The sequence below is a fragment of the Bombus pyrosoma genome, linkage group LG10, assembly GCF_014825855.1.
Source record: "Bombus pyrosoma isolate SC7728 linkage group LG10, ASM1482585v1, whole genome shotgun sequence".
In the NCBI taxonomy this organism is placed as follows: domain Eukaryota; kingdom Metazoa; phylum Arthropoda; class Insecta; order Hymenoptera; family Apidae; genus Bombus; species Bombus pyrosoma.
The window spans coordinates 13,705,671-13,720,846 of NC_057779.1; the positions used below are offsets into that span (position 1 = coordinate 13,705,671).

At 36.4% G+C, this 15,176-nt stretch overlaps 1 protein-coding gene across 1 annotated transcript in view; it reads left to right on the forward strand.

Annotated features, from left to right (window-relative positions):
- The first annotated feature begins 2,824 nt into the window (after nt 1-2,824).
- The window catches only part of LOC122571493 (lachesin-like), a 92,538-nt gene continuing 80,186 nt past the window's right edge, over nt 2,825-15,176 (forward strand). The window contains exon 1 of the mRNA XM_043735307.1: nt 2,825-3,553. Within this exon, the coding sequence (XP_043591242.1) occupies nt 3,415-3,553 (139 nt within the window). The 5' untranslated portion in view covers nt 2,825-3,414. The remainder of the gene's footprint in view (nt 3,554-15,176) is intronic.

Genomic DNA, 15,176 nt, shown 5'->3' on the forward strand with positions numbered 1-15,176 from the left:
TTAAGATTGACGAGAATGATTAAAAAACGCGCACTTAATTGCATCTTTCAGATGCACCGATGCACGAAAATGCATAAAATGAATTCTAGGACTTACTTCACTCAATGCTGTTTTGTTTTGCCTTATGGCATTTTTTGCTATTTCTAACCATTTTAAAGAAACAGCTTGCCCAGTTGCGCGAAACGCTTGGTACATAAAAACATGACTTTCAACTTAGCACGGATAGAAGTAGTCATAACAAAAGAAATAAAAAAAACATAACTAGTTTTAGTTATTTAATCCGGGTAATCGCTTACAAAAGTCCATTATAACTAAACCACAGATTTTTATGCATCCATGGGATGTCTGAGGATATAAAAATACACAGCATCTATATTAAATGCAAAAATATGTAAAATATTCAAAGTGTAACGTCTATTATGACGCTAAGCAGTTAAAAATAAATTTCAGCGTAATTATAACGTAGTGGGTTTTTTAAAACTTTTCAATAATTTTTCGTCGTCACTCTGATATAAAGAGAATAGTTGCCCGTTTTAAAAGTGTTTCTTAAATCTTAATTGAAATGTTACCTCAATTCGTTTACATAATCCAGTCAACTTTACCTACATCAGTAGTTAATGCATTTTCAGTCGGAAGAAGCAAATAATAGAAGCAAAGGAAGAAAGAGATAAATAAAGCAAAAGGAAGGGAAGTCGAAAACTTTAAAATCTTCTTAAAAACATATTTTTAATCCGTAATCAAAGAAGACTGTGGTAAAACGAAAAATTACAAAATTAATTTCATCAACGTCTAAATGCAGTTATAACGATTTATAATTTATAACGAGTTATAATTGTTTGTAATACTTTAATGTGCAGTCAATAATTGTAATTTTTGCGCCAGAAACTAAAATGCCTCAGGAAGAGACAAAAATTGATTGCTTCAAACTAAATTTAACGAAGATAACACGGTTTACGAATTTTAATAGATACATTATAGAGGATGCAATCAGATATGAAATATTACCGATACATTCCAAAAATTAGCGGATTCTGCGTTTTTAAGTTTTATCCATTTTGGAAAAATTCCAAATAATTGATAAGATTATTTGAAAGACTAGTATCTATATTTAGTAAAAAAAAAATATTTATATTTATAGAAAACAATAGAAATATTCTAAAGTCTGAGGAATAATGGGATAAATAATGAAAAAGTGGTAGAATAAAATTTCGCTATCTTTTTAAAGACATTTAATCGTCATTCGCAATACAAATCGAAAACATTTGACTTCTTGACTCGACTAACAATAGTACAGATCGCACGTCGTAATTTTGGAGCAATCACTTCCGTGATTCTAAATTCCGTCTCTCGTATTCTCATAACGTCAGCTCAGACTGCTTCGACCTACCTTCTACATCGCCTTCTTCGCGTAGTTCCTCGGTAGTAGGTCGTGATCTTCTTAGATGCGTGGAATTGTCGCAACGAAACTCGTTATCTCGTGTCTAGAAACAGAACAAGCCTTCTAACCGCTATGCCAGAGAATAGAAGGCGACAGGTGTTCGTCAACTACGTTTAAAATCATATCTAAATAAAAATTTATTTATACGGAATTGCGTGTATTTTGCGCGTCGTTATCGCATATTGCTGAATTTTCATTCCAATTCACTTTGTATCTTCAACTTTATTTTCTTTAAACTTTTCAATCTTTTGAATTTTTCTGTATATGTACTTTCTCTTTCAAATATTTTATCTCGCGTTACATTTTAAAGTAACAACATATTTTCAACTGAAACGTGACAAAAATAAAATGCAGCAAATCTTCTGGAAAATTGACGATTTTACGGTTAGATAAATTGTGACGTACATCCTTTGATTATAGGTATCCGTAATATATGCCAAATCGATGATTCGGTAACAAAACGACAATTAAAAAACACGCAAAAATCCCGAACCTCGTAGTAATTTGATTTTCAAATTGGTAACGGAACAATATCCTCGTCGACCGTTTGATATCGGGAACCGCTAAGTAGTTCAATTATTATTCGTCATGTTCCTGGTTAGACCTAAAATTCCAACCCTCTGTCGGAATTAAACAGCATTATAGGCTCGCGACGTCACCGATTACGGTCCCCTGGAAGTTATTCCGGCGAAACTCGTTATACCTGATACCGGCGTCATCCAGATTCAGGTAAGAGGGATGCGACGAACCGGTCGACCAAGCAGCTGAAACGAAGAAAGAAACAGAAACTTGAACGGCATGTGTTCGAGAAGAAACGAAGAACAGGGAACGGTTCCCAGCCGTAGAACTTCTGAAGAAGAAGAAAGCTGAAAACCCGGCAAGGGCGAAAAGCAGAAATATCCACGGTTAGAGACGGAAACGGGGAAATAGAAGGAACGAAGGAACGAAGAAACCAAGAAAGAGAAGTCGGTGTAGCGGGGGATAGGAAAGCCCGGAAAAAGCGACAAGGAGAGATGGACTGATAGAGAAAAGGAAGCGCGCAAACGGGGTTGAGGGGCAAGAGAGTGGTAACGGGAGTTGAGAGGTGGAGGAGGAGAGATTTGTGAAGGTACGAGAAAGCAGCAGAGGTAGCAGCAGTGGCAGCAGCAGTGCCCGGGCATCAGGGCACAGTTTGGTCGGCGCAGGCGCTAGCCGGTAGACGGTTCCTGGTGCGGGCTGCAGGCGGCAGAGAGTAGGGAAGCGAGGGGGTGTATGTCAGAGGGTGCCCGTAGGAAGTTTATCGGCGGCGAGTGGCGGTGGGTGGAAGTGGTGCCTTCGGAGGAGGGGTTGTAGGTGGACGGTGGAGGTGGAGGTGGAGGTGGAGGCAGGAGCATACTCCGTACACCGAGGATTTCCAGGTAGCAGACAGTCTACGGCCCGGGACAGAGGGACCAGGACCAGCCTCGGGAAGGAGAGCTTGTCGTGGACCCTCTTCCTTATCGATATACGACGAGTAAACGTATCGTTCAGTGTCAGTGTTAACTTTGAATATTTACAAGCTTCACGGTTAACATCTGTGCAAGAATAATTTATTCGATGACAATTCAATGCGTCTCCATTTATTCTTGAAACATTACCCTCAGTGCTTGCGTTTCTAGACAAATACTATTAGTGTGATCATTAACGTTGCGATCTGTGGATCTACGAACATATTATTGGACCCGTGGCCGAGAGAAAAACAAGCCGAGAAGAAGAAAGAACGCGGAGATGAGCGGAGTCGTTCGGCCGGGAACTGCTCGGAGCACGTGCCTCGCACGCAGAAGGCGCTCCGAGCGGCACCAGGTGCGCTAATCGAGGACCGATTTGCGAAACAAAGTGATACGATTAATAGAACGGTTGCATCACGATACGTCTTTGTATTCTCCTATATCTGAGGTTTAGCAGCGTTTCACTGACACGATCTACGATTTTCGTCGAGAAAGAACCGGCAAGCAGGAATGCCAGCAGCTCGTGCCGTTAAAGCTTCGAGGACGATCTCGATGATCGCTTCGTTAACGTCTCTTTTGACGTTTATCGGAATCGACGGCATGGGACACGTCAATGGACACAATGTTGATCGTTCTGGCCTTCATCAAGGTAAAAATATTTGCCAACTATTCTTTTCTTTGCCTCGCCGGTGTCACGTATCATGTGTACAGGAATATTACATAATTTTCTCTTTCTTTCCAACCTTTACTCGTTAGCCCTTTCTCTGTTATTGTTTTTTGTTGGAGAAAGAAAGCGCGATCGGACGAACAGAGTAAATGGTTTATCGATAAGAAATCGATTATTGCCCCGTTTGCCACGTACGTTGCTCGCTGCGGGTTAATCGATATAGATCGATAATCGTAATGAAACGTTGGTAGTAACGAACGTCGTCGAACTTTCAATTAATCGTTAATCATTCGCGAAACATCGATTTATATGCTATGTGACTCCTCGATGACACGTATAATGTTTCGATAATGTGACGATGGAACTTTGAAACAACGCATAAGTCGATAAGCATGTAAATTTATGTAATAAAACAAGACAAGACAAGGCACAAGAATAAGCACTAAATAGAAATTAACGGCCCAGATATGTCTTCGTGGTTAAAAGCGGGTATTTATGTATCGTACGTCGTATATATATATATATACACCTCAGATCTTCATGACAAAATCAACTAACCCGAATACTTTACACGCAAATGTCAGCAACATTTAATTGTAGACGAACGAGCGAATCACGCAATGTGCTTTTCAAAGTAGCAGATCGTCAACTTTTTATATACAATAGAGAGACTAGTTTAGTAGGAATAGAGCAGTTTCGTTTGCAACAGGAAGTCAACGTACCTACCATATGATTTGTGAATGAGAACGCGCATGGAATGCATACAGTAACGCGTATTGACAGGTGAAAAGCGCGAAAATGAATTTTTGACAGGCCATCGGTAAATGTCTATCGCTACTCAACTAGTTCGACAGTTTTTCGATGGCTTCGTAAGAGAAACCGCGCCAAAAATCCCTATTTATACTTGCATACCTCATGACAAGTACCTTCGATCGACAGGATATCGGCAATTGTTGTTCTACAGGCATTTCATCAACCTAAACGTTCGTTTAACTACCTGCTACTTTTACACGTTAGACAAGTATCATAATCGGAAATCTCGTGTTCCCTATGTATGATATTGGTAGAAATAATGGAAAATCAAGAAGAAAGTAAGCACGATATTATTGATATATTGAATCTTTGCCAACATTGAAGAAAATATTATAAAGAGGATCAAGTTTATCTAAGGAAAATCATGATTTCGATATAACGTGTGTAGCGTAGACGAGAAGGAAGTAAGAGAGAAGTACGAAAAATTTCGTCAGATAGAAAAACACGAAGATCGTGGTTAATTAAGAGCAAACTGAAGTAAGAGGGAAGAAAGAGTAGAAAATTACGAACGGCAAGTGTCGTAATCCACAGTACGTAAAGCGTTCATCTTAACGAACGATCCAAACTTTCGCTTCTAACAAGTAAGGTCAACTTACGCCAAAAAAGATCCAAAATGTACTGCCTGGAGGCGATCGTTCAACCCTTCACCGTTTCGAGCCCACGGGCAAAAAGTCATTTCACAGCCGCTACACTTTTTACCACAGAAACAAGACGTGCCATGTGCCACTGCTTACCGTATTTCCTCAAGTTTTAGCGTCTCCCTTCCCTCCCTCTTTCTTTTTCCTTTATTTCTGTATCATTCCGTTCTCACCCTCTTATCCGTTTTGTTTTAAACGTATCCGGTAAGCAACATTCGTTGCATTCTGCCTACGATATGCATTGATATTTTCCAAACAACGTAAAGAGTAACCACGAGTGATTGTTGTAACAGTTAACTAAAAATGCTTTCGCTTATAATTAAATTTGTGCATTTTGTTGAAATCTTTCACGAGATTATCAACCCCACAGAACACACGTTGGGCCTGACGGGTATATGCTGTATGTTTCATGTTATAAAATACACATTTTCTTTAACTACCCTTTTTTACTAAAATACTTTGAACTGTTAACATTAAGTAATAAAAAATATATCTTTCAGTCTGGATGATTACTGATAGAATAATAATTAAATTGAGGAGGAGGGGGCAATAAGCCTGACAGACCTGGCGTGCGCACTGATGTGACTTTTGTTCACGTGTGCACTCTACGATTAATCAATAAACAAACAATAACCGAAGATAGAGATACTAAAGGAGAACGTTATGAATAATTCTCTTTCGAATGAGTGATATTACAGTATATATAATTATATATATATAAATATAATTATATGTAATGTTTGGCAAAAGTATAGATATTCTTTTCCTACTCATTCGCATACTCACATTTCCCATGTTTAGCATGCACGCGTGCGGAGATGCAGATAATAGAAGTTGGCTTGTCAGGTTGTCAAGAAAACTTTTGTAGAAAATTAAGCTTTATCGTTGCGAAGACGAGTTGAAGTTCTATAACAAAGTTCTTAGTGACAGTTCAAATTCCCACTAGAAAGATGTGATTGGCCATATCTTCTATTTATTCGATTTCTGAACTTCATAACCTCGCGAGACTTATGTTTGTTTATTTCTCATTCTTTATCTATTTCTCCAATCGGAGAGCTACATAGGTACAGGTAGATAGCACATATAAGTTGGAACACATAACTTGAGAATGTTACCGCTTGAAACGGATGCGGAAAGAGGAATAGCTATAATTATGCATCCAAGAAAATTGCGTCGCTTAATCGCTTTGGAACGAGCATTCTTAATATTTCTCCCTAATACTTTTTCCTAATTACAATTATTTCCCATTTACATAAATCTCCTTATATATACTGTATATTCCGATTTATCTGATATATGTTTACCATTACTGCACATTAACATATAAAACAAATAGCTACTATGTAAAAAAACATTAAAAAATTCATTCAAACATCATATCACGTCATGATTATTGCGTAGAGGAAAAGTAGATCTTCTTTATGTAATATATGTAATATAGCAATCAGGCAACGTGGATAAACTGACGAAGCTCGTTTGCTCCTATTTTGTTACATCAGAACCTGTTTTTCTACACGAAAAATCGGAAATAGTGATTTAATTATATCAAATTATCGGTAACAGCAATTATACCAAACAATTGTAAAACATTCTTAATAAACAAGCTTCCGAATCACGCATAAACCTAAAACACACCTGATACAGTCGTTGCACACACAGATAAGCCTCTTTTCATTCACCTTTCGCACAGTTCTGTCCACATGCGCGCGGTATGCATTTTTTCTCTAGTCGCCTCGCCATAGGGTAACTTTCCGCCGTGTTTTTGCACATGTACGTAGTTTGCATATGGGAACAAGTTGTATCGTAAGACGGCGCGCGGTTTACCTTGCTACGTTGCAGAGGCTACTTAGAGCAGCGGCAAGTGTGTATAGGGAAAGGAGCGAAGGGAGAGAGTTTAGAAAATAGAAAAGGCGAGAACACACGAAACGCAACTACAGGAAATCGCATGCAATGCGACCTACTTCGTGAAACGGTCGGAATTCGGGATTCGTTATTAAGAAAACTTCGGTGCCGACCGATAGCATGAATTTTCCAGATCTTACGAGCAAACTCCTAAATTGTCGAATTTACTTCTGTCGCAAGATTAGATACTTGGTACGAAGCTGTGTTTTTCTTTTACGGTACAAATCGCGTGTTTTAGGCATGTACGCGTAAGAGTTGAAAATTTGAACGCAGAAGAATTTAACGTGCCAAAGTCTTAAATGCCTTCGACGTACAGTGGTTCACGAAAGTATTCGAACACTCGCCAAAGAAAATTTTTATGAACATATAATGTACATCGTACGAAATTTTCTGATATTTTGTTAATACCGTAACGGGATACGGCTATCGCGATTACAATAGTACAGTTTGAAAATGTATATGTAGAAATTACGACATGATTAAAATTAAGCCATTCATCGCAAACATACACGTGAAGAAAAATTATTATACAACATGAATAATAATCTGAAGCATACAATTGGTGCCAAAAGTATTTCACTAAATATCGTGGCTCGTTAATATAACGAACAATTGACTGTTCAAATACTTCGACGATGTTCGCCAAGTGTGTGCTTCCACAAATATCTTGCAACTTCTACGTGTATGCATTTGTAGATTCTTTTCAAGTTTTACGAATATAGTCACGATAATCGCGTGTCATTACTAGTATAATGGTACTGGTGCTAATGGAATTTCAAAATGTTTTATGTCTCATGTGTATACGTAAAAGTTTTCTAGTACGAATATCTTCGCGAACCAGTGTATGTTGCAAGTATAATTTACCGTAATATAGGTTCCTTTTTTCGTCGTATGTATGTAAATCCTTTTCTTCACTGGTTCCTTCCATAACTTCCCTTTTTTAATATAAATTACGTGCTTTAGTTTTTTTAGAAATATCCGAAATTTCATTGTTTATTGTTTTATTAAGTTGAAACGTTTTCTTTTACAATACCGAATCGGTTAGTGAATTGAGGCTGACTACTTAATGAGAAGCTTGATGAAGAAATTTAATATCGCTCGGTATTACGGTTCGCCTACATACAAGGAACCTTGTCCAGGGAATTGCATGTTAAAGATAACGCGCATTCTGTACACTTCGATAGAAACCAGGTTTATTAATTCCGTCGAGGTAATTTCATTGAACTTCGTGACGAACATACTTTTAAATCCTATTGTCAACGCAATAAGAAACGAATTACTGTAATATTTTCTATATCGCGGCAATATGAAATAATTGAAATAATAAGATGTTGCAGTTTTTAATATGGTAGATTCAAGCCAGAGATGCAATATATCGATACAATTTAATTGAAATTTGTTTACATTTAATTAAAAATTATTGTACTATTACCAGTTTCAAATGTTCGTCACGCGTCTAATGTATTTGGTAATTCTTCTATCGCTTTATATTTATAAATATATTTCCCTGCCTACTTTTTAAACGCGCTATACTTTTTATATTTCTTCGCTCTCCCTTTCCTGCATTTATTTCAATCTCCTATTAAATAATATTATTATGTTTCGCCAAGACGATGTAAATTAGTTACTTATACGTGGAAGTTATTTTACACTTTAGAGGGAGAAGGAAAATTTCCAGCAAGCCTCGAGGCTACGAACTTTCCACCTTTGCCAGTGAAACTCTATCCGCTCCCAAATTTACTCCTGGCATTCGAAGCAATTCGCATAATCTCGCACTACCTGACTTTGTTCACCTTTCAAGGCTAAATCTGTGCATAATACGCGAAGTAGAATTACGTACAATTTCTAATATTTCTGTTAAATAATTTCGTTCGAATAATATCATTATGATATGGATGTATTCTATAATACTATGCTACGCTTCTATATTTCCAAATGAAACAATACATTGTAAGATCAGCACAACAATACCTGGAAAAGTGTAACCTAAGACGTTATCGTGTTATATCATCCAAATTTTAGAACGCATCTTCGATCGAGCGCTTCTTTTAAAAGCAATATGCTACTATACTTTTATATTGTTTCGTGAAAGTAAATTATAACGAGAGTAGAGACGTAATACGCATCCAAAATATATGTTTCACAAAATCACGTTGCCAAGATATCGTATCGTGAATAACTACTACACGAAGGCGTTGTAATCGTTATAATCAAACGTTGCGATAGTATAAAATTGGCAGAACGATTGTCTAACATTGTATTGAATAGTGATATGTTGTTTTGTTGACGTATGTGTAAAAGGTATATACCATGTATTCGGCGATATATGTCGAAGGTTGATGAATGTTGAAAATTTGCAGAGAAGACAACGAGATACGAATATTAATTACTCGGAAAAGCATTTAATTACAGAATCGTGGAAAATTGAAGGGAAATTGTGAGAGAAGAAAGGCGTCGAATCGAGGGAACTGTCATGAGCAAATACAGTAGCGCGATAGAGAAGAGCGATGCAGAGAAGGATGATGTAGGGAAGGACAGCGAAATTGACTAGGCATGCATGAGTCATGGTGTTTGTTAGAGCGTTTGCTAGAAGATTTAAGGCTAACATCCATTTAACAGTACTGCATCAGACCGGCGACGTTTAGATGTCCAATTGCTCACGCGTGGATGCTGTTTACCGCACACCTAACATATTGACATTGGACGACATAACTCTATTAATTTTTCGTTATCTGTCACACGGAAGGCAATACGTTACCTGTGAATAACCACATCGTTAGCCACATGTATGAGCAGCATGTAATCATCTTCTGATCGGCAAAACATTTATGCCGAGAATCTCATCTCTGTGCAGACAACGCGCAGCAGTGTATCGATACTCGTTGCTGTTATGGATATGTGAACGAATTTATATTTAAACTACGTATGATAATGTAAATACGTTGACATCGGTCTGATTTTTATCCCCATTTGTATGCTGTGCTTTTAAGCAGATGAAAGCTTTTTATGCTATATAGGAAATGCTACTTTTCGATCCGAGCTGATTCGAATGTAACATTTAACGACACAAGAACGATTAGATATGCGACGATAAATTACTTTACGTGATAGCTGATCTGCCTGTGCAATTGAGCGATTTTCCTTGCAACTGGTAACAAATCAAACTTTCGACATTCCTTCCGCAATCGGTCGAAAATGTTTGCAACTGAAGATATTATGTTTTTATTTCTTATTTTTTTCTTTTTTTTTTTTTTGTACATTTTTCTACCGCCACATACGATTTACGCTAAAGATATGGGCTTTAAAATACAACAATGCTTCGTTAATATCAGCTGAAAAAGGCTCGTTAATAGCGATTCCGTTACGCCCCTCTGTTCACAATTCTCGGAGATAGTTGAAGCGAAGTACCGTTGTTTTTTGAGCTCAACTCTGGTTAGCGAAATAAATACAGTGGCTGAAGCTGGATAGGAGAACAAAGACATCGCGTCTCCTCTGCTGGCAGCCGACGAACAATGTAGTAACATATATATATGAATTATTTTCTCTCGATAGAACGTGTTGCAACAAATTGTTTAGATTTCCCCGATTAGAACGGGTCTGGGTACAAACCCGATCAAATTATTTTGAACTGTACGTTTTTAATCGATGGAGAATACAAATTCTATTATTTCCAATGTAAATGATCACTCTCATGCGTTGTTAACTTTGCGCGACGAAATTTCTACTCTCTCGCCTACTCCTATTCGCTTTGTCTATTTTTTGGCCTGAACCAAACTCGAAAAGCTTTAATCGCGAATTCGTTAATGTAAAGCCTACAAGAAGAAGAAAATGAAATTTAATATTAAAGAGAAATGTGTGCAAAAATAAACAACGAAAGACGAAGTACTCAAAAATAAAGGATATAGACAGTTAGGATAAAAGAAATAAAGATATAAATAAGACGAGTGACGTTGAAAGGAAACGGTCAATCTAATATCACGACGAAAGAGAAGTCTCTCAAGATTAAAAATTTGAATACGTAGGATGATATTAAAAGCAAAGAGATGTTGTTTGCTTATAGTTGCCATTGATTTCCTTTAGAAAGCAATCCATAGCGAGACAAATGTGTATAATCTGTGATTTTACGAAGTTCTGACTGAAAGAGAAATAAAATCCAACCAAAAGATAAATGAAATGAACTCCTGAAACGTAATAGTTGTTACTACCATATGTATATGTCGGGCCGTATTAAATATGTGTTCAATGAAATGAAGTATTACAATAAAGTTTCGTAATGAAGTGTTATAAACCGTTTCATTGGAAGTCATGTCCACAAAGTTTTGCGAGCCAAGAGTATCGTATAGGAATACGCCCGTTGAATACGCATAGTGCGCGGCATGTATTCTCTTTGAAGTACTAGTGGAATATTCAAAAAGTTCGTAACAAAGAATAGCGTTATAATATAAATTCAGCGGGTTTAAACGATAATAGAAGAATAAACGTGATTTAAAGAAATTATACTGAGTCAGTGATCAAAAAACTCGGTTTCATTTTATACTGATTATTTGATATGATAATATTAATTGACGTTTAATGATATTTTGACGAATGAAAATTTGTTTAGGAAACAATGTCATATTTTGCAGCATTGGAATGCAGCGATTGAAATTTAACGGTAAATCGTAGCAGAAGATATTAGAGAAATGGATATAACGTGTGGAAAATTGACGAAACGTAAAAAGTTTCGATTGTTGTTATTAAGAAAACTTAAACGCGCAAACCACCGATATGAATTTCCACGTTTCTCGGGGGAAATGGATCGTTTGCCAAATTTATTTTCGTCGTTCCAAGCACAGCGTGGACTGTGCCACGATCGATCATATTTTTTTTTGCCAGTGAAACTGTACGATCGGCAGTGGTAACTGGAACGTTCGTCTATGTTCCAACTGCCGTTGTGTCCAAAGTTGGAAATGATTCATTAGTAATGGTACCGCTGGTACGACCGGTATTGGGAATTCAATGCCTTCGCCGGCAAGTTTTCGATTAAATCAATCGTCATGGAGTTTCGACTCGGTGTTATTTGAATCTTGTCGACGTTTAAATATCCTAAAGTCTCAACTTTCGAGAACTCCTGAGAAGCTGAGAATATTTTACCTTGACGAACAACATAAAAAAATATGAATAAACGTTGAATGATAATTAAAATCTTGAAAGCACTGCATCATACGTAATTTATGTAGTGTCATTCTAGACGGCACACATCGTTCAGCAGAATTTAGATGACTATTGAGCGGATGAATCTTTGGCTGTTGAACAAGAAGTTAATGAATATAAAATATAGTCGAATTTGTACATTTTTATCGTTATTTTTCGTTGATTTTAGATGAAGAAGCAGAAATTGATTAATACAAAAATGTACTAATATTATAAGTAGAAACATTACTACACATACGTATGGTACGGTAGATAACAATTTCTATCGTACGAAATGGTCTTGCACTTTGTCATTAACGATAAGAACTCAAATCTGTCTAACATTTCCATAGGAAATGGTGTATCTGAGAGCGATCCTCCTACCAATTACGCAATATCCTCAAAAAGAGATATACGTACATTAACTTTAATTATAGATCCCATAAACCAAGAACAAATACATGTGTTATCTACTAAATCACTATTTTTGATAGCGATTCTGATAATACGAAAAAGCTTCCAATCTCTGTATCCTTTCTATATAGTTGAAAAAGTTCAGGTGCTAGTTAACCAAATAGTTGGAAAAGTTAAGGCGTTAAATAAGAAATAGTTTTACATAGTCGATAAAAAGAACGATATTTAACAGGTTAAAGGAAATATTTCTGAGGCAAAATAAGGGACAATGGGTATAGAGGTTGTAATGTTCAACGTATCTGCATGTACGCAACACAATGTCCAAGCGGAACATATGTATTGTTATGGGATGATAAAGTTTAATTTAAAACACTATGAATCTTCTGTTTACTGTGCCCACCTAAATCCTCCAATACAGAGGATCTCTAAAGAAAAGCTTGTCGTGTTTTTCGTGAGACTGGGGAATACGTTCCTGACGGACGATGACTCCAACGCTACAAGCGTTGACCGGAGCACAGCAATTACATTTACAAATTCTAAAAGATAGATTAGTCGCAGAAAATACATTGTCTGATAAATTAGTTCGTAGGGAGTCTGTGCTTTAATTTATAGGTTTAACGACTTGACGGCGGAATACGACGCGATAAGAAAACGAATGTAGAGAAAAATGGAAAAAGAAGAAACGCCAGAAAAAATAATTACGAGTCTCGCTTGATTTTTTACTATCTCTTGACAATTATTTTCTTGAAGTATTCAAATTACTTTCAGCCGAAACGCTAACTTTTTCTCCAATTCTAGAAATGAAACTTTAATAGCACATTATAGTGTTAATTATCTTCTTCCATATACCAAACATTTTACGCGGGTATAAAGAACTGAAATTAGATTTAAATTCGATTTACATTCCAAGAAGTCTCGTGAGAAGCATTTAAGAAAAGCATTTCGATAATACAATGGAAACGTTCATTCGCGCTAATAGGAAGAAGAGAATTAAGTAGATTTTTCGTTGATAGATTTACTTCCGTGATGTTAATCTTCGTACGTTTTGGAAAAAAGAGCAGAACCATTAATGGTAGAATTAATAAAACGGTAGAATCAAATTAAATTGACTCTGATTTGATTAAGGATTTACATTAAATTCGTGGCGTGGCCGAGTTATACAATATTTTTACTCGGCGTTATTAGATAAAATTAAATTTTTATCTCCGTATTACGTGCGTGTCTCGCTCTTTTTTCTACAACCCAAAATGCTCAAAGTACTGTGGTACTTCAACATTATCATAACTTTTGTACTCTGTTTTATTACTGTACAACCTCATCATCATCAGACTCTTTGAAGAAAATTAATTTTATGTAGATAGTTTCGAACGACAGGTTTAAATTTTTACGTAGAAATAGGATATCCGTAAAAATCAACTTACACACGCGTATTGTGCTTTCTCGTTAATGAAATTATACTTTTATGACTCCCGTGTTGCTCGGTTACTACTCGTATTTAAACGTTACAGAACATATCGAGAATATGTCAAAGAAAACGAACGTATTTGTCAGCACACGATTTGATAATATCAAGCCGATTGCGATTCGAAGTTGTAAGGTCCAAAGTTATAACAAAGTTTGTTAATATTCAGAAAGTTTTTAAAGTCCACAGAAGAAGCCTGGTAAAGTTCTAATTTTAAAGTTCAGCGACAAATTCTTTTCATAAGTCCAGAGAAAATTCTTTTTCTTTCTAACTGTCTCGTCCTTTATATTTTATTCATTCGTCTTTAGTGGTACTCCTTTGTGTTGAAATTTAACTAAGTCAGGAAATATATCATCAATTTCAGCGAGTTTTTTGAATTTTCAGGAGCGTTTCTGATCATTCGGCACCCTGTATGATCGCTTAACAAGAGAACTTCAGTAACCCGGGAATTTCAGTCTCTCTTTTTAACTTTACAGATTTGTAGAGGATCTCGGTATAAGTATTAGACAAATGATTTTTGCTTTCTTTTTTTCAGCATCAAAACGTGTCTTTACACGTAGATACTATCTTCCTACAAAATTGTGTGAAAGTGGAAAATCGTTCGAGTGAAAGCTAAACGCGTAAAATTGTGGAATGAAATTGCTAGAAATTTTAATCTTTAAATTAAATTCTTCTGTCATAACTATGTTCATTTGTCGTCATTCACGTTCATTTGTATATTATCCTTTATAAGTCATAAGTAGCGAAATCCAGTTAGTAAAATGGTATAAGTAAACGAAGTAGACAATGGTAGTATGTTAATTACATCGTTGCCAATTTCAACTATAGTTGATACGCCCCCGAATTCTCGAGAAATAGCTTTACACGACGTTATGCTAGATACAATTATGATACAAAGACCGTCAAAGACGATACTCTCACTGAGGATGATCTCGTCTTGCTATTTTAACATTTATATGCATTGCATAAATTCAAATATTGTTTGAATGAACGAGACAATTCAACATCCTGTCCTGAATAGACAAATATCCTTGCGAATCAAATTTGTATATGCGAAGAAAGCAGAAACGCCAGCGAGTTGGAGTATAAAATGAAAGTTCCGTAGAGCCTTTCACTTAACAAGAAAATCGAAATTTTGTATAGCGACGACAATGCGGTCTGTGAATAACGCTGCCTTCTTTTGCTTTTTCCTTTTTGCATAAAA